Raw genomic sequence first — 20,529 nt, 5'->3', positions numbered from 1 at the left:
ATCCCAGTGATCTAAAGAAATGTCATCATTATTTAAAAGCAATTTAATTATTATACCAAATAGTTTCCCTGTAATTTTATGACTACAAGCTGCCCTGGACTCTCTTTGTATAAGAAGGACATGTTATTCATTTGAAATAATAGGTAAAGGTAAAGGACCCCTGGACGGTTGAGTGCAGCCAAAGGCAACAATGGGGTGTGGTGCTCATTTCGCTTTCAGGCCGAGGGAGCCAGCGTTTGTCCACTGTCCACAGACAGCTTTCCAGGTCATGTGGCCAGCATGACTAAACTGCTTCTGGCACAACGGGACACCGTGATGGAAACCAGAGCACACAGAAACGATGTGTACCTTCCTGCCAGAGCGGTGCCTATTTATCTACTCGCACTGGTATACTTTCGAACCGCTAGGTTAGCTGGAGCTGGGACAGAGCAAAGGGAGCTCACCCTGTTGTGGGGATTCGAACCGCTGACCTTCCGATCAGCAAGCCAAGAGGCTCAGTGGTTTAGACCTCAACACCATCCGCGTCCCTTTTATTTTAAATAGTAATAATAATCTGATATGAGTGGCTCATACATACCATAGCTATCCATTTCCTTCCCCTTTCAAGGACAATAGTGTGCTGATGAACAGAGGCCACAACTTTCCTTATCTGAGCAAGGTGTCCATTTCCAAGCTTCTCATTCTCCACCAAAATGGAGAAATTCTGTAGCCGAGGGTCTGTACTGCAGACTTTGACAAAAGTGTAAGTGCAGGAGCCATGGAAGCGAAAGCTTTGTCCATCAAAGGAAATATAAAGGGGGTCACCAAGTGCTATAGCTGTACCATATCCCGCAGGGTGACAGCCCTGGATGCCGTTCTCCACCCTGCACTCCTCATGCGCTCCACAGGAGAACGGCTGGCACTTGGTGGCTCCATTGTCCAGGCAGCGGCACTTCTCCTGGCAGGAGCTACTGGGATAAAACTCCTCTCCCTTTTTGTAGTATCTGCCCTGATGCACACAGCCACAATTTGCAAGACGCACACACTGATTTCCACTGAGCACGAATCCAGGATCACAGGCACACCCTTCAGTACATGCAGCATCACACATTATTGGGGAGGAGACGCTCCCGCATGTATCAGAGCAGGCATTTCCACAGAGTTCATAGTGGGAATTGCGTGGACAGGAAAAGCCTGGAAGGAGAAAATGAGTAGAGAGGTGTGTTCTTTTCTTTCCCCCTGACCATTGTAATATACAGTGGTACCTCTGGATGTGAACAGGATCCGTTCCGGAGCCCTGTTCACATCATGAAGCGAATACAACCCCCTTATGTGCATGACATCATTTTGAGCATCTGCACATGCGCGAGCGGCAAAACCCAGAACAACGTGCTCTGTTACTTCCAGGTCACCTCAGAACGCAACCCAGAAATGCTCAACCCAAAGCTACTTCAAGCCATCGCTACTAAGCACTCTAGCTCTATTGTACCTCTACTGTCAGAGTGTCGGGATGCTGTCAGCGGCTTCCAGCTGGCTGCCCAGGAAGGTATAAAGGAAAGGAAAGGTTTCTTACCATCCTTTTTTATTTCACTATTACACAGAGCTGCTATAAAACCCACTGTTGTAAATCTATACTGGCTTCCTCTTCCTCCTCCCTGGAGGGGTCAGGAAGGGGAGGCAGTCTCCACCATTTCTCCTCTGCCCAGTCCCTGACACAGAGACAGTGTACATTGCTGGGAATCACAAGTGGGGAAGATGCTATTGCATTCAAGTCCTACTTTTGAGTGTCCCATAGGTGTGTGGCTGATGACTGCAAAAACAGGAAGCTGGACTGGATGGGCCATTGGCTGGATACATCAGGCTCTTCTTATGACTCTTATGAGTCAGTCCACTGATCCATCTAGCTCTGCAGTGTCTACCCTGACTGGCAAAAATACTCTACTATTTCAAGCAGAGTTCTCCCCCCAGTGGTACCTGGAGATGCTGGGGATTGAACCTGGGATCTTCTCTATACGAAGGACAAACTCTACTGTGGAGCTATGGTCCTTCTCCAAGAGCTTAGGAACCTAGACAAGCCGTTAATTTTAGCCCCCTCTCACAGTAGCCACTTGAAGAAAGCTCCCCACATAGATGGAGCAACAGGATGAGTCTGCTTGCCCAATTTCTGGTGTCGTCTGGGTCCCTTGAAATGCTCTGAAATCCATGAATTCTGTCTGTGCAGAATATCTGCACAGAGGATGCCCACACTCATTTCTGGAGCAAAAACGAAACCGAGATTCAGGAAGTAATACTTACTGCAGAAAGAGTCTGATCTCCATTTCCCAACCTCGATGCCCAGAGCTTGGCAAGCTGTCACATAGGCACTGATGGCACTGCAGAGAGTGTCATGATGACCCTTGTATTGACATGTGTCGAAAACGCAATCATCGAAGTAAGGTGTTGGGTCAATGGTCTCGTGACACTGCCTGAACGGCCCATCCCTTCTCTTGAGGATCCCACAGAACTGGTCCCCCTTGTAGGTCTGTTTCTCTGCCTCACTGCATACTGGGCAGTCACTGCATCCTGCAGAGCATCCTGGGACCTCCTTCAACTTCCAGCTGTCTGCAAACTGGATTTCATCTGTTGTCTGAGCTCCATCCTTCATAGCAAAGTCATCACTGGGGTCCTGGTTAGCATTGCCACACAGTCCGCACACAGCATTGGCGTAAGTGCTAGGAATAATGACCCTGGCATAACTGTACCAGTCAAAGCTGACTCTCATATCAAAGTCTGTTTTGATGAAGCCATGGACTCCGCTGATGTAGACCTTCAGTTTATTTTCATAGGAGAAGGGCAGGTCCACAAAGACTCCATTCACCTGGAAAACATGGAAGTGACCATCCAGGGATTTTCGGTTAAATCAGAAAAGGATGGTGATTAACTGATGAACATATGTAGAAATGTGTTATACAGGGTTTTGAAGCTGGTGAAAGAGATTAGTTGCCAGATGAGAGGGCTAAAATTATGGGGACAAGGGGACACATTACTCCTATGGACAGTTAAAACAGAAATCTATTGTATGAAGGCAGAGCCTCCATGTTCCATTGGCTTTTAGGCGGACTTGGCCATCTCTTCCTAAATCCTCTACTGTGCTCCCCTCGGGTCAGGCTCTGCGCCAGATGCCGGGGGTGGTAGCTATCCTGCCTACAGCATTGCCATTTTGGCCACTCAGCTGCATTGCAGCTGCAAAGTCCTGCTCACTCATCCTCTTCCCCTCTTGGCCCTGTGTAGTTGGCTGCAGAGACACTTTTAGATAGGAGCTGAGTGACACCCAGCATTGCATGTGTATGACATATGACATAGCAGCCACTCAGCACAGAGTAATTCTTCAGCTCCCATCCCTAAACTGTTGCCAGGGAAACAAGTCTGCAAGGGAGGAGGGAGGAGAATGATTGGTGATGAATGAATGACTCCCTACCCTTGTACCAGCTGGTCCTCTCACAGCAAAGTATATAATCAACAGTTCCCCCAATCTTCTCTTGTCTCCTAGCATATATACCTTAATCTTGCGTGGATGCTCTTGGCTCAGGCTGATGGTCATGCCATAGACCTCTAATGTCACCACTTTGGTGAAGGACACCGCCTTGCTGCCTCGGTTGTTGTTCTCCACCGTGACCAAAAACGGGGTGAGAGTGGGGTCCTTGGAGCAGACTCCGGCCATTTGATAAATGCAGGTTCCCATGAAGTCAAATCTCTTTCCATCAAAGGTGGTGTAGTGAGGGTCTCCAGTTCCTATGCAGGTGGAATAGCTGATGGTATGACAGCCCCAGTTCCCATTAACTAGGGCACATCTCTCTCTGGCCTTACAGGAATCCTGCAGGCACACAGCCCTCCCTAATCTGGGGTTACATTTGCAGCGACTACGGCAGCTTTCATCAGTCCAAAACTCCTCCCCAGGACCATAGATCTTGTCGTTATAGGTACAGTTGCAATTCTCCACTGGGATGCACGTTTCATCACTGAGGATGTAGCCCTCGTCACACTGGCAGATCGGCACACAGGTGTCATCACACGTTTCGGGAGCGGTTCGGTCAGAACAGGTGGCTGGGCAGGCATTTCCGCAGGACTCATAGTGGCTGTTCTCAGGGCAGGATATTGGAGGCAGTTCAGAATCTGATTGAAACAAGGATTAAAACCCATTCAAGTCATTTCTCAGGTCTATAGGTCTATCAAGATATCTTTGCTAACTGAGATAAGTAAAGGGAAAAGGTAAGCGACCCCTGGATGGTTAAGTCCAGTCAAAGGTGACTATGGAGTTCCAGTGCTCATCTAGCTTTCAGGCCAAGGGACCCAGCATTTGTCCGGGTCATGTGGCCAGCATGACTGAACTGCATCTGGTGCAATGAGACACCATGATGAAAACCAGAGCGCATGGAAATGCCATTTACCTTTATCTACTTGCACTTTTTTGGCGTGCTTTCAAACTGCTAGGTTGGCAGGAGCTGGGACAGAGCAACAGGAGCTCATCCCATTGCGGGGATTTGAACCGCCAACCTTCTAATCGGCAAGCCCAAGAGGCTCGGTGACTTAGACCGCAGAGGCACCCGCATCCTGAGATAAATGCACTTAAAGAGGGAATGAGTTGTTTTATTGTCAGCTGACTTGGAATTAAGTTATAGGACCATCAAATGGGACATCAGGCCAACATGGCTACCCACAGGACCTTCTGATAATTTGCTATCCTTTTATGGCTTCATTTTATGTATGGTTGCCGTTATGTATACTGCTTCGAAATACCAAGTTTTGTGGAATATAAACGCATCAAATAAATAAAATCACTGAAAAGCAATCTTATTGTAAACACTCCCATCCCAAGAACTTCGGAGAGTCACGTATGCTTTGATACATCTGTGTCAGAGGACTCATTTGTGTGCCCACCTGTGACAGAAATAAAATTGCTAGGCATATGTGGCAGGGTCTTCTTGGTGGTGGCCACACATCAGTGGAATTTGCTTCCAAGTGAGATCCCTGCATTTTTTCTCAGCACCGCTCTCCCCCGATGTCGTTCCAGAGCCTTTAAAAAGGCTCTTTCTGCGGTAAAGGGGGGGCGCTTTTGGTGCCCACCGAATCTCCTCGTTCACAGGCTTCTGCACCTGTGATTTTAGGGGTCCCCCGCTTGCCGTAGCAGGGCAGACCCGAACTCGCAGGGCAGTCCTTCTCCGGAGCTCGGAAAAAGGACCGCCATTAGCGCTGGCGCCGACCGGAAGTCCTCTTTATGGAGTGATTTTAAGCAGGTTATTGGCTTGCAGCTGCTACTGCTTTTATTCTGTTGATAATTGTGATTTTATGAAAGATCATTGTTTCTAATTCTAATGTATTTAGGGGTGTTTTTTTAAGTGTGATGTTTTAAATTACCTTATGCTACATTTGCTATGTGACGAGTTTTTCCTAAAAAGTAAAATTTTAGAAAAACTATTCTAAATATACAAACAAATTTGCAATGTTACAGTTAGGCAATCAAGAAGAAAGAAGTGGGGGGGGGGATAGCAAAACTGCCCGATTATGATGAGCTTTTCTGGAGGAGACACAAATATACACATTCACCCCTGCATGGAGATAGATGTGGGAGGGACCTGTCTATAGTGATGCTTTATGACTGGCTGTGTTGTGCAAAGAGATGATTGGCCATAGCACAGGAGATCTCTGTAAAAGGAACTTATACTGGATAGGTGGCAAATACAGATTAAGGATCTCCTGGAGAAATTATCCTTGCAAGCTGGTTCCCCACCAACCCAAATACATCTACATAGGATGTAAACCCAACATGAACCTTAAATTACCTGATAAGACAAAAGGTGGTGGAGCAAAGCCATAGCCTTCATAATTTCGGCCACCAAAGACCAAGACACCAAAAGGAGTTTGAGGATGTGCTACAGAGATGGACTGATGCCTGGGGCCCAAGTTGTATACAGCCCATGAATAAGGTGAGCTGGGAATCATTCTCCATTGAACGCCTGTGATAGCGGTCTCATCTCGGTTAATCCTCTGGGTTTCAGAGCTTTTTGCTATGATAACGACATAGTTCTCAAAATTCTTTATCCCATCAACGTGGTAGGATAGGCCATAAGCTGTTGTGGCTGGGATGTTGATGAGGAATGGGTCATAGCCTGTGTTTCCCGACTTGAGGCCAGTGAAGAAGAAAAGGACCTGGATCCCAGCATTGGCAGAGATGTAAAAGGCATTAGGGAACTGGATCTCAAACTGTCTAACTTCACCAGCCACCATGTCTTGAGAGCCTTTCTGTGCTCCCAGCTGATAGTCAACATGAGTGTCCTGGGAAGCCACCACATACACAATGTCATTATTGGTCTGGAAAAACACTGGGGGGACGACAAAAGTGCTGCCCCAGCTGGAGACCGGCAGCAGCTGCTCGACAACATGGTCACACTGGTAATTTTGCACCACACAGACATGCCCACTCAAGACGGCCACGGGTGTTGACGACTCGATCTTGGTGCCCGACAAATCATTTGAGCTTTGCAGCTGGGCAACCTGGAATGCCCGGAGATAAACTGTGATTCTTGTCCCCGCGGCGTATGATGTCCCACCAAAGATCACATTCCCTTTTAGGTAAATACGAACTGTGGAAGGAGACTGTGAGGCTATGACTGCGAATTCTTTTAAGTAGATGGGCGGTCTGGTACTTGACGGGGTTACGACATAATAGGTTGTGCCAAGCTCATGGGATGGATACAGAGCTGTGGTTGCCATGGAATACAACTTCCGGTACAGTAAGACAGCAGAAATGTCCTTGTCAGCCTGAATCAGAACAGACTGGTCGAATGTGGTGCTGCCTTTCATCTCTGCAGTCACTGGGATCTGAACAGGCACCATTTCACCTTCTGCAACTGAATAACTTTTCCGGAAGGCCGATCGACTCACTGACACAGTTACTTCAGTCAGGTTGTGGTGTCCAGTGAGGAGCAGCTGAAAGTTTGATTCGGAGGCTCGGCTCGTCTCAAAATTTTGCATGAAGGCCGTGACAAATTGTTTCCCATAGTACCTTGCGCTGGCGTGACCTGAAGAGGTTAGGACATAAAATTCACAAAGAGATTTTGGAAAACGATAGCAATGAAATATCAGCGTAAACATCAGCGTGTGAGGACATACTGCAAATAACAGACTTAATAGCTGCAAAAAAAAAAAAAAGGAGAGTCATACAAAGTTCACACAGAAGTATATTATTGTTCACTTCAACTCGCCTGTGGAAATAACTCAGAGGCCATGAAAGGAGGAGGATAACAACAGGAGGATTTAAACAAAGGACTATTGGAAACTCAAGGCAGTAAAAAGATAAGATGACTGGACCCCACTGAACTTGAAGCATGGGAAGCCCCAACAAAAAATTTATAATTTGGCAAAATATTTGGACTTTATGATATGTATTTGAATAATTTGGAATATTTAATGTGATCTAATTGGATTGTTAAAATGGAAAACTTAATAAAAATTATTATAAAAAACCAATAGCAATGAAATATCAAAGCAAAAAAGAAATCAGATGAAAAGAAAACTTATTATATATCAGGGATGCTGTTGGACTGCAGTTCCCATCGCCCCTGACCATTAGACATGTTGGCTGGGTTTGGATGGGAATTTGAGCCCAACAGCATTTGAAAAGACACAGGCTCCCCATCTTTGGTTTAAGCACAAAACATTTGACCTACAATCTGCTCCACTGCACCACATTCTGCTTTGCAGCAAAACCTCCCTGGTTCTGCTTGGTTTTCTTTCAGTCTGTTCTTTGGATTAGGAGAAAGCACACCTGCCAATCATAAGACGTCATTATGACATCACCATTGGCAGGCGAGTTGTCCTGCCCATCTGTCAAAATCCCTTGCGCAGGGTTCTGAAGTGCCCATGCGCATGGGGAGTGCAGTGAAAGGGGCGTTGCCAACCCTATGCTCAGTGCTTTGGAAAATGCCCAGCATGGGACTAGAAAAGTGATTCTTTCTCACCTCCCCATCAATTGATGTGGGCAGAGGGTAGGGGGAGGGAAAAGAAACCTGCTATTTGTGAGAAATCATTCTTGCAGCCAATGCATGTGGAAAAACATCTCTGTTTCCTTTGGTTGCACTCGCCTGTTCCTGGTTTGTTTTAATGTTGAATTTTAGATTCTTGCAACCTGCCCTGGGACCTGCTGGTGAAAGGCAGGCTATAAATGGCATTGTTGTTGTTGCTTGTCTTTTAAAAAAATAGGGTGCAGATTAAGAAATAAATGCATCCCCAATCTGGATATGAATGTTCTGTATGTGCATCATCAGCACATGAGAAAGAAGCAGGAGCAATATGAGTGCTCTATGTGCAGTTTCCTAAGCTATAGAAAAGAGAGAGCGAGAAAACTCCCAGCAGCTGAAGTGAGGAATGCATATGCATCTTAATTGCTTTTGTACTAATGTCGGTCACCCCTTTTGCAAAAAAAAAAAAAAGGTGTGGTGGCTGGGAATTGACTGACTAGATTCTGTCCTCATGATTTCTTCCTCTAAAAAAAGTGCATGATGCGGAATTGAAAGTCCAGCATGCTTCAGCTGTGCCTCAGCTCTGCTTTGGACATATAGCAGAGTGTTGCAATCAGCGGTGTGTGCTCTGTGTGGCGGAATCTCAGGCGTGCAGAAAAACACTCCGTACGCAGCTTCTTTCTAATCTAAGAAGCTTTATTTATAGCGGATAAAATAAATTAGCAGTCTGGGAGAGCGAGCGGACATGCTGTCTCTCCCCTCATAGCAAAAACGAAAGTAATCTCAGCTCACATAACAAAGCGTCAAAACCCCATATGTGCACACCCCCATGGACAGGACATCACTCCATGAGCTATTAACCCTGTAAGCTTTGGTTCTCCTCACACACGATTGTGCATGCACTACTGCTGGGTACAATGGAAGGTTCTCCCTCTCCCCCCTCCCAACCTCACCTAAATTTGTTAGGGGCTCCCTGAACCCTCCTGAGCAGATTTGAGGAAGGCACAGGTTCGGAGCAAGGAGAGAGGGGGTGTTCCAATGCACAAGGGTAAACCTTGCGCTAATGGAATGAGTGAATTGGATGCCACCCAGGGGCTGTTAGTGGGCTAAACCAGTGTAGCCTGATGTATTGTCTCCCCCCCCCCCAGCCCATCATTGTGGTCTGCGAGAGGGGGCTTCCTGCAGAGAAGATCTCACCAGAAGCTCTGCACCATGTAATATAGGAAGTGGGCATTTGCCATGTTGGCACCAACCGTCTTGAACTCACTCCTGTTACCTATCAGACAGACACCATCTCTATTCCCTCTTTGGGGCCTATTGAAGAGCTTCTTGTTCCAGCAAGTTTTTCCGGTGCAGTCTCTCTCTTCACCCCATTGCAATCAGTCTCTGTACTGGTCTTGAAATTGTTGCTGCTTATTATTGTTAAATCACCGTGGAGTGTTTATGGGAAGTGAAGTAAATAAAACAGGCCACTGCTGTATGTGCTTAAGTTGTGGCCAGATTCAGGTACATCCAGCGGCTGCAACAGATTACTCAGTGCTGGGAAACTGTTCAAAGGTTTTCAGTGGAAGAATAGATTTCACAATATTTGCGGAATTCTGGTAGTGATTAAACAAATGCATTCTGTTCAGCAGAGATAAGGGTGATGTAGGGAGGGAGGCGTCTCGATAAAACTGCTTCTTTCTACAAAATATTTTGATTCTCATTATGGTGCATCTGTTTTTACTAATTGCAGTGAAGGTCATAGCTTGCTTTTTTCTGAGTTAATGTGTAATACTGTATTTAATGTGGGATGTAATTTGGCCATTAGGTCTAGGCAACCTGTGGCCCCCTCTAGATGTTACTGGACTCCTATTCCCATCAGCCTCAGCCAGCATGGCGAATGGTGAGAGATGATGGGAGTTGTAGTCTAGTAAATATGTGGAGGGTGATCAGGTTCCTCATCGCTGTGCTGCCTAACAATGCATACTGATAATTGCATGTGTAACCTGAAGAGGAAAAGGGATAGGATCCCAGGTTACTCACCGCTCATGAGCATCAAACCAGCCAGAAGGGTGAGGAGCCTCAGCATTGCCATGGCTGCAAAACAAGGATTTTTGGAATAAATATTAAACATGATTTCAGGACAGGGGTCTTCTCGATTCAGAAAGCTATCGTAGTAATGATGGATATTTTTTAAGAAACATAACCTTTGAGCTGAAGTAGGCACTGCACCTATAACAAAAATCAACAGCAGCAGCTTTTCCCAGTATGGAGGTGCAGTGATGGAAAAGGACTTTGTTTCTTGCAAGAACTCCAAAGGCCCATATAGCAGCAGTGGACCGAAAAAGGTAGATCTCTGCCTGATTTGCAGTGGGAGGGCAAGGGGCTCCTGTCTTCTGATTGCTTAACAGCAACAACAAAATAATTTCCCACCCATCCCTAAATTGGGCTGCTGAAATGAAGAAAGATAGCCAGGAGGGGACTTCCACCAGAAAGGACTGTGAGCTCGGTTCAGTTCAGGTACTGAAAACAAATCCCTAGGTTCATAATGTGCTTATACTGTAAGCACCCTGTTCTTTTAATTCTGACAGTATGTCTTTTGCAGCTGGCTGTAGTTGGCGTAGCTTGAGGTTCTATTAAAAACTGGGTGGTGGTCAGGCAAGGGTACTTAAGTCTAAGTGTAGGAGTGGCCAATTGTTGCTCCAACACTCCAGCTCAGAGCATAAGCCCAGGGAGGTGAGACAGCTCCTGAGGTACCAGAAGTGTTTGTGGTTCATTATGCACGCGTGTGTGTGTATGTGCGCTTAGTGCACCTCAGGAGCTACTGTAAGTTCGTGGTTAGTCGATAAAGAATTAAAGAATTAAACTGCCAGCCATTTGTCCTCCTGGAGCTGGGTGTGCTCAGGCCAGTTAAATACCTTAAAAGACTTTTAGGAAGGCAAATTGTTATCAGATGGAGACCTGAACTGGCCACTAGATTGGAAACTAGATTGGAGGGGGAAATTAAGGCGCTCCTCTGTATACAATCCAGGTAATTTAGAATGTCTTTTGAACCTTACTAAATCCACTAGAGGATTCTTTTTCTTTCTTTTCAAACCGTAATAGCTCATATAATAGAACTGGTTATTTAATAAGTTCATTGGATTTTATTGCAAATATTAAGCAGGTTTCAATGGGACCAATAGTAATCTCTGGTCCCAGTACGCTAGATGCTACCCTGCACTACCAACTAGAAGCAAAACAGAGATCTACTTGGAGACTTAACGCCCTCCTACTCCAAAAGACAGAGACACTAGACAGAATCAGACAAAAAAATGGGGGATTCTATATACATAATGACCCCTAACAACATGCAGAGGCTCTATTGACATACTAAAGGCAGGTGCAAATTTATTAGTCAAAACAGCTGGTGAAGAATTCAGTGGCAAAGTTGCTCACTGGGGCAAGACTGCTCATTTTGACTGAACAGGCATGCACAGCCAAACTTCCTTCTTCCTGCCCAATGCCTTGACCCTTGACAGCTTCAAATTACTCTGGGAGGCTCAGCCAAGGGGGCTGTTTGATGTGACCAAAGTACAGATCTCACCAAACTGGCCTGATTCAGTTCAAGCTTCAGACTTCAGACTTCTGCCAAATCCAGTGTACAGCCCTGTTTTTGATGTGAACCTGCCTAATTTACACTTCCCCTAAATAATCAAATCACAGCTCCCTGTTGAAATTTGTACCTCTGAATTTTGCATTGAAGTTCTCCAACCAAACAAAGTGTAATAAAAAAAAATGCATATGTTAGGGGAAATGGTGCATTAAATTGCATATATTAGTGAAAATAACATGCAAAAATGCATTATATATGGGGAAACTGCATGCAAAACAGCGTATAAAAAATTGCACTGAAATGCTGCCAAATTTTCATGGGAACTTAAAAAAAAATAAACTAAAATTGCACACTGATGCAGAAATGTGGAGAACAGAAGACCAGAAAACTGAGAGAAACCAAAATTGACAGATTCATCCACCCCTAGAAAGACTCACTCTGCCAAACCCACCTCACAGGATTGTAGTGAGGGTAAAATGGGACGATGGAGAAGAATAAGGTACCTGAGCTCCTTAGAGGAATAACAGGGGAGAAATGGAAGAAAATGATCACAATAAATACACTCTGAATCCAAAGCAGCCTCTTACCTTCCACTTTTCAGCAATTCTAACTTGGCTTGCTGTAGGAGAGAGGAAAACTCTTTCTCTGCTGCTGTTCCCCTTTATATAGAGAGAAGGGCTCAAAAAGTGAAATTCCACAGAACTGGTCTGAAAGCTCTGTCTGTGCCAGGAAGGCAGCTGCAGTCATTTTATCTGTTTGTTTTGTTTGATTTTCTCCCCCACTCTCCCTCCCAAAGGAGCCAAGCGAGAGATGGTGAGCTACAACTATATAAATCTGTATTTCTGGCTCCTCTGATTGATTTATGCAACTCTCAAGAACAGCTTGAGAGTTTTGAAAGACTGAAGTCCTCCAGATTCCACCTGACTGTAAGTTCCTGAAGAGAAGAACCGCCTCCCTGCTCCTCCATCCACCTCATCCGTCTGACCTAAACACATTGCAGGTCCTGCGTGATTCCAGCTTCAAGAAGTCACTTCTTCTCCAGAAGAAGGGTAACAGGAGCCAGCAGCCTGTCAAGAGATAAGCTGCTCAGTTTTAATTTAAGCAGCCAACCTCTTAGAAAGCTTATCCCAATACAATACAGTGGTACCTCGACTTACATACGCTTCAGGTTACAGACACTGCTAACCCAGAAATAGTACCTCGGGTAAAGAACTTTACTTCAGGATGAGAACAGAAATCGCGCAGCGGCAACGCGGTGGCAGCAGGAGGCCCCATTAGCTAAAGTGGTATCTCAGGTTAAGAACAGTTTCAGGTTAAGAACAGACCTCTGGAACAAATTAAGTTCTTAACCAGGGGTACCACTGCATGTTGTTGTTGTTGTTTAGTCGTTTAGTCGTGTCCGACTCTTCGTGATCCCATGGACCAGAGCACGCTAGGCACTCCTGTCTTCCACTACTTCCCGCAGTTTGGTCAGACTCATGTTTGTAGCTTTGAGAACACTGTCCAACCATCTCGTCCTCTGTCATCCACTTCTCCTTGTGCCCTCCATCTTTCCCAACATCAGGGTCTTTTCCAGGGAGACTTCTCTTCTCATGAGGTGGCCCAAGTATTGGAGCCTCAGCTTCACGATCTGTCCTTCCAGTGAGCACTCAGGGCTGACCACTGCATTTCATAGTGTATACATTCGATGACAACAACAACAAGGTCTTCTGTGGTTGCAGATTCTAAACCATTCACCATTCACAAAACACATCTTCAGGGGCCGAAACTGATCTTGTGTATGTTTAGCCCACGGTAAATACCTGCAGATCACTATTCAGATGTTATCAGAAGCCTTCTGATTTGCAGGCTGTTATACATCTTAGAGATCTAATTTATGCATTTATAAAACAGTAACTCTCTTGTAAGGTTAAAAAAAAAGAAAGAAAGATAAAAGAACCCTGGACAGTTAAGTTCAGTCAAAGGTGACTATGGTGTTGTGGCGCTCATCTCGCTTTCAGGTCAAGGGGGCGGGTGTTTGTCCACAGACAGCTTTCTGGGTTATGTAGCCAGCATGACTAAAACATTTCTGGTGCAACGGAACACTGTGACGGAAACCAGAGCACATGGAAACACCGTTTACCTTCCTGCACTGGCACCTATTTATCTACTTGCACTGGTGTGCTTTTGAACTGCTAGGTTGGCAGGAACTGGGACAGAGCAACGGGAGCTCACCCCGTCATGGAGATTCAAACCACCGACCTTCTGATCGGCAAGCCCAAGAGGCTCAGTGGTTTAGACCTCAGCACCACCTGCATCTCTCTCTTGTAAGGGCCAACCCTGTGTGTGTGTGTGTGTGTGTGTGTGTGTGTGTGTGTGTGTGGTCAACCTGCACACTTCCATCTGCAAAACAGGAAACTAAACAATGCCACCTGAAAGAAGAGAGATCATAGCAACACTGGTAAATGCTCCAGGCTAGATCCACACTAAGTTCATTGAGCTTTGTTCCCGTTGCAACATATGGGGCTTATGTCATGACTCACTTACCATATCAATTACAGTGGGAACTGAGTTCAACTTTTGGTGAACCAGGAAGCTGCCTTACACCAAGACAGGCCTACCTGAAGCTGCTGGGGACTGAACCTGGGCCCTTTGTCATGGAAATCAGCTGCTCTACCTCTAAATGATTACCCTTCCTCTTAATCTGGCTCCAACCCTCCTACAGCACCCATAGCAAGTCTGTCATAAGGCACTAGCCATTGTTTTGCACCCTCACACTATGCATGCATGGGAGTCACTGAAGTGCTCACTGGTGGCTAAACAATCCTGACGTCACCTTTCACTGGCTTTCTCCAACTCCAGATGTTTGCAACTATAACTCACATAATCTCTGGCCATGGGCTGTGTCCTGTCCTATACAGTGGTACCTAGGGTTAAGAACTTAATTCGTTCTGGAGGTCCGTTCTTAACCTGAAACTGTTCTTAACCTGAAGCACCACTTTAGCTAATGGGGCCTCCTGCTGCTGCTGCGCCGCTGGAGCACGATTTCTGTTCTCATCCTGAAGCAAAGTTATTAACCCGAGGTACTATTTCTGGGTTAGCGGAGTCTGTAACCAGAAGCGTATGTAACCCAAGGTACCACTGTATTGTACACTTAACACGTGATCTCATCTATGCAAAATTTTGGGGCAAAATTCAGGTTTCCTGGACAGCAAATGAGCAACAAGGCACCAGGTTAGAATTTCAAGTACCTGAATGCATGTCATATTGCCAGTATAGGCAATAAAAGACATGTTGAGCATTCAGAAGCAACGCAAAGCTACAATATCAAGCACACTTGGCAAACTACAATTCCTAAGATTCTCTGGGGAAAATAAGTGCTTTAAAAGTGCATTGGGCATACTTTAAATGGATCGTGCAGATGGTGTAAAAAAACCCAAAAAACAGTGGGGAAATAATAAAGACAGAAGAGGGAGAGGGAGAGGAGCTTAATGGAAACCAAGAAAAAACATTTTTTTACCAGCCTCCTTCAGGTTTGATCCAGAGTCTGTAGAAAGGAGCTATTGCTCAAGAGGTGCGAAGTGGACCTCAGCCTAGATCTCTCGAACATAGGAATGTGGGGATTTGACTGGGAGGGTGGGAAATGGAAGAGGGGCTCTTATGAAGGGCAAGCAGGAACTTTGGAGGTGAAAAATAACAAAGGGGAATTCTTGTGCAACAAAGCAGTTGTTGAGATTAGAGTACAAATCTTTAAGTGGTCCTTGGTGGGGGATTTCCCCAGCTGCTTAATAGGAAAGCTTTTGTTTTCCCCTTGGCAAATAGAAGGAGCAGGAGTTTCTCAGGAATTGTAGTGTTTCCCTTTCCCCACCATGGGTGTTGAGTACAAATGTGTGTGGGGTCAGGCGCAGAAAAGGGGGGTTATGGTGTATCCTTTTTCGGGGGGCATGACCTTAATATAGGGGCACAGAACTCTTTTTCATCCTGAGTGCCACATTCCATCACTGGCAGATGGGAATGCACTGGCATAGCAGCACCCAGCAGGACTGAACCTCCTGCTCTCCACAGTACATTTGATGGGCTGGGGGACCATACGCCTGACAAACCATTAGAGCTGTGCCCGAGGCCCTAACCAAATCTGGCAGGTTTGGGGTGATCTGGGTGTTGGCCAACTCAGACTGAGACAGCCCTGGAGCACTGTAGGTCAGGCTGGGTACCCAGAGTGATCTGGGACTCTCATAAGGCAGGAAGGAGAAGTTAGGAAGAAAGGAGAAACCACAAGAGGTCAGCTGTGTCTTCTCTGGAGGTGGGTTGAGGCGGGTGGCGGTGGATGCTTTAGATATGGGAGGCAGGGTGCTCTCTTCCGCCTGACCTCTCCTTCTTCCTGCCTGATGCCACTAGAGACTCCTTCCTCCGCAATGCCCCACCCCTGAATGCCCCACCTATTGGCCTTGATGCCTCTGCACAACAGCTGCTGGACAGGGTAGAGGAAGAAGAGTTTGGACTTGATATCCCGCTTTATCACTACCCTAAGGAGTCTCAAAGCGGCTAACATTCTCCTTTCCCTTCCTCCCCCACAACAAACACTCTGTGAGGTGAGTGAGGCTGAGAGACTTCAGAGAAGTGTGACTAGCCCAAGGTCACTCAGCAGCTGCATATGAAGGAGCGGGGAATCGAACCCGGTTCACCAGATTACGAGTCCACTGCTCTTAACCACTACACCACACTGGCACACAGGGTATTCAACACTGCAGGAATGAACTTTCCCTCCCTGCTCTCAAGTTGATGGGAGACTGGCCCACCCTCATCGGCAGAGGAAGGGGGTGAAGTGGGTGTGGCCTGCCCCAAGTGTCATTAGCCCCTCCCCCACAGATGGCTAGCTCCACCCCCGGGTGCACAGCATGTGCACCACTCCAGGTGCCGGAGCAGTTAGCTTCGCTTCTGCTCACCCTCTGTTAGCTATGCATGGGGTCACCCATTTGTCAATGTCATGTATATAGTGTCAGGTGTCAAGGGATGGACTTAGGAGGAATGGTGGGAACCGCCCCCCCTTCCTGCACCTTCCCAAGAAGAGGAGGACAGTATAGATTTAGAACAGTGGTCTGCAGAAGGGCATAGTTCAGAGGCTGCAGAGGGGAGGAGCTGGGAAATATTGGGAGAGCAGCAGGAGGAAGAAGCACCAGAGGAGAGACAGCTAACAGACTCAGTGTCTCTTGAAAGCATTCCTGACGTGAGCCCCCCCCCCTCCCAGAACAAGGCATGACTTGAGAGTAACAGAACAGAAAACTCAGAGGCAGAAAGCACAGATCAGCCAGTGCAGGGGTGATGTAGAATAGGAGGGATGGGGGGGTAGGACTTTACTTGGAGCAACGCCATTATCTAAGAGAGACAGCATTCCTTCATCTCTCTCTCTCTGTGAATATTGAATAAACTACATGGTAAGAACTCATGCCTTATGAGGAACGGTTAAGGGAGCTGGGCATGTTTAGCCTGGAGAAGAGGAGGTTAAGGGGTGATATGATAGCCATGTTCAAATATATAAAAGGATGTCACATAGAGGAGGGAGAAAGGTTGTTTTCTGCTGCTCCAGAGAAGCGGACACGGAGCAATGGATCCAAACTACAAGAAAGAAGATTCCACCTAAACATTAGGAAGAACTTCCTGACAGTAAGAGCTGTTCGACAGTGGAATTTGCTGCCAAGGAGTGTGGTGGAGTCTCCTACTTTGGAGGTCTTTAAGCAGAGGCTTGACAACCATATGTCAGGAGTGCTCTGATGGTGTTTCCTGCTTGGCAGGGGGTTGGACTCGATGGCCCTTGTGGTCTCTTCCAACTCTATGATTCTATGATTCTATGAACTCTTCTTGTTATTCTGCTTCTTGGCATCCCACCGTGAGAGGGATAGGGTTTCCTGAAGCCTTTATATCAGGTGAGTCGACTTCAAAGGAAGCATCAGGTGCGGACTCCAGCTGCACTCCAAATTCTGCCTTTGCAGTCCTGGCTTGAAGTCAAGCTGTGGCAGCATAGATTCCTGATGAAAGCAGGGCATCAGTTGCACTGTGCAGCAATGGGCTCCACTTGGAAGTTCCAATGGGGAATTTCTAGCTCCCCTTGGTATCTGTTGAACTACAACGCTCCCTGGCCCCAGCCAGCATGGCCAATTGTAAGGCATGACAGGCCTTGTCATCCACAAGATCTGGAGGACAATATATTCATGCCCCACCCCCCAGATTTGTGGACATGTCAATAAAAGAGTCGTGCCATTTTACTGCAGATTGCGAGGTAGGATTTGCATAGGCACAAATCCCTAGGACACAGTGTGCGTTGGAAAACACCTCTGATTTCAGTTCTTTGCAACATCGGGGGTTGCTCAATCCATTGCTTGAAAAGGACTGGCATGGTTTTAGGGAACTGTACATTATGGAGATGAAGCAACTTTAGGCAGCTGTGGTTCATTTTGACCTGTGGTTCAATTTTGGGGAACTGTGGTGTCCGTTTCAGGAGTGTGTTGCAATGGATTGTGGCTGTGCTTCTCCACGGCACAGCACATGCTTAGCGTGCAGAAAGTCCCAGGTTCCGTTCATGATATCACCATGTAGGGTGGAAAGAGACACCCCGCCTGACACGAGCTGCTCCCTATCTGAGCCAGATGGACTAATGGCCTGACTGGGTATAAGGCAGCTTCCTATGTTACTAAACTATTTTCTGGTACCTGCTTTGATTGTGGTCCCTACTTTGTCTTTGCCTGTGCATATGGACCTAGCAGTGTTTCATTTGCTGGAGATGTGAGGAGGAGGGAGACAGACTGAAAGACTGAGATGGCCATCAATCCTCTTCCACTGTTGCTTCAGAGCTCTGCTGTGCAACTAAATATTATGTTAATCATCCTTAATTTTTCAAAATTGGAGTCTGTCCTTCTCATTAGCATCCACAATGCAGGACAGTGCAGGACCGGAGGTTGCAGATGAAAGCAATACAGAATGTGAATTTGCACGTTTTCATATGGTACTTAACAACAGGGTGAACCATAGGGCATTGTGTAGCTCAAGTAAATGTTTCAGATTCCGTTGGCCTCTTGCAAAATCAGAGTTTGTGCAAGTCTCTGGAGCAGTCTTAGGGGACCATATCTCTCATGCAAAAGGGCTGATTCAGTTTTTGGCATTGTGCAACACCTTCAGAAGTGTGGTGTGGTTTGGGGGATGTGCTATATCCAGTTCAGAGGACTACTCTGTTATGAGGAACCTTTGTCATTTCTTAGGAAGAGACCAGGGACCTGAAGCCAAGGTTCTGGGTGGTTAGTTCAAATCAAGATTAATTCTTGCATGATTATTTAAATTTGTATCCTCCCAGTCTGACTCTCCCCAAGGCACATAACAATAATTAAACTACATAAAAGCAAGTAGTGTGGTTTTGAATGTGTTAAACTTGCATCCTGGTCAGTGCATTCCAGTTTGTTTATTTCTTGCATTTCCATCTCTGCTTTTTCTCCAGGGAGCTCAATATGGCGTACATAGTTCTCATAGAATCATAGAATCATAGAATCATAGAATCATAGAGTTGGCAGAGACCACAAGGGCCATCGAGTCCAACCCCCTGCCAAGCAGGAAACACCATCAGAGCACTCCTGACATATGGTTGTCAAGCCTCTGCTTAAAGACCTCCAAAGTAGGAGACTCCACCACACTCCTTGGCAGCAAATTCCACTGTCAAACAGCTCTTACTGTCAGGAAGTTCTTCCTAATGTTTAGGTGGAATCTTCTTTCTTGTAGTTTGGATCCATTGCTCCGTGTCCGCTTCTCTGGAGCAGCAGAAAACAACCTTTCTCCCTCCTCTATGTGACATCCTTTTATATATTTGAACATGGCTATCATATCACCCCTTAACCTCCTCTTCTCCAGGCTAAACATGCCCAGCTCCCTTAGCCGTTCCTCATAAGGCATCGTTTCCAGGCCTCGGACCATTTTGGTTGCCCTCCTCTGGACACGTTCCAGTTTGTCAGTGTTTCTCCCCCTCTTCATTTGATCCCCACAGCAACCCTGTGGGGTGGGTTAGGCTGAGAGGCAGAGACTGGCCCAGGGTCACCCAGGGAGCTTCATGGCTAAGTGGGGATTTGAACCCTGGACTCCCAGGTTCTAACCCAACACTCTAACCACACCGCCACACTGGCCAATGCAAGGGTGAGAAGCTTGCAGCCTTCTAGGCCTCTCATTTTGGCTCTCGAGACTCTCCCCAAGTCACTTCCCTCACTGATTGTGCTTTATCTGCCTCCATCTCTTTTGCTTGGCTGGAACGTGTCCGTTGTAATAGTGCCTCTTACCTACATGGATGGCTGTGCATATTGACGCCTCCAACTCTTGCGTGGCTGGACTTCTGCATTAAAAGTTGCATCCATTGCCCACACACACCCAGAACGTTGCCTATGAGAAAACACAGCTCTCAGGCTGAAGATGTTCCTCCGTCCTTGCTGTGCCGTACTGCAAAGGGCAGTTCATAGTGCAAAACCTTCACTAAAGTATCTTCCAGAAGCCTGGACAAATACAAAAATGTCTTGGCAGCTCTCCTGAGTGCAGTTAAAGAGGAGGACTGCCACATTTCCATAGGTAAAGGTAAAGGAACCCCTGACCATTAGGTCCAGTCATGACTGACTCTGGGATTGCGGTGCTCATCTCGCTTTATTGGCCGAGGGAGCCGGCGTACAGCTTCCGGGTCATGTGGCCAGCATGTTCTGGCGAACAAGAGCAGTGCACAGAAACACCATTTACCTTCCTGCCGGAGCAGTACCTATTTATCTACTTGCACTTTGACGTGCTTTCGAACTGCTAGGTTGGCAGGAGCAGGGACCGAGCAATGGGAGCTCACCCTGTCATGGGGATTCAAACCGCCGACCTTGTGATCGGCAAGTCCTAGGCTCTGTGCTTTAACCCACAGTGCCACCCCTGTCCCTGGTGGCCACGTTTCCATAAGGAGTTCCATAATACGTTTCCCAAAGCATCATCAAGACA

The 20,529-nt window shown here is 46.6% G+C and overlaps 1 protein-coding gene across 1 annotated transcript in view; it reads right to left on the bottom strand.

Annotated features, from left to right (window-relative positions):
• Nucleotides 1–12,406, bottom strand: part of LOC309537655 (IgGFc-binding protein-like) — a 52,008-nt gene extending 39,602 nt beyond the window's left edge. The window contains exons 1-6 of the mRNA XM_082232546.1: nucleotides 12,141–12,406; nucleotides 10,002–10,055; nucleotides 5,799–7,037; nucleotides 3,518–4,131; nucleotides 2,275–2,836; nucleotides 578–1,173 (exon numbers count right to left, since the gene is read on the bottom strand). Of these exons, the coding sequence (XP_082088672.1) occupies nucleotides 578–1,173; nucleotides 2,275–2,836; nucleotides 3,518–4,131; nucleotides 5,799–7,037; nucleotides 10,002–10,053 (3,063 nt within the window). The 5' untranslated portion in view covers nucleotides 10,054–10,055; nucleotides 12,141–12,406. The remainder of the gene's footprint in view (nucleotides 1–577; nucleotides 1,174–2,274; nucleotides 2,837–3,517; nucleotides 4,132–5,798; nucleotides 7,038–10,001; nucleotides 10,056–12,140) is intronic.
• Nucleotides 12,407–20,529: the final 8,123 nt, after the last annotated feature.

Source organism: Podarcis vaucheri (genome assembly GCF_965113315.1).
Source record: "Podarcis vaucheri genome assembly, chromosome: 7".
Taxonomy (NCBI): Eukaryota; Metazoa; Chordata; class Lepidosauria; order Squamata; family Lacertidae; genus Podarcis; species Podarcis vaucheri.
The sequence above is the reverse complement of the archived record's forward strand: the minus strand, read 5'-3'. Positions and strand labels throughout refer to the sequence as shown.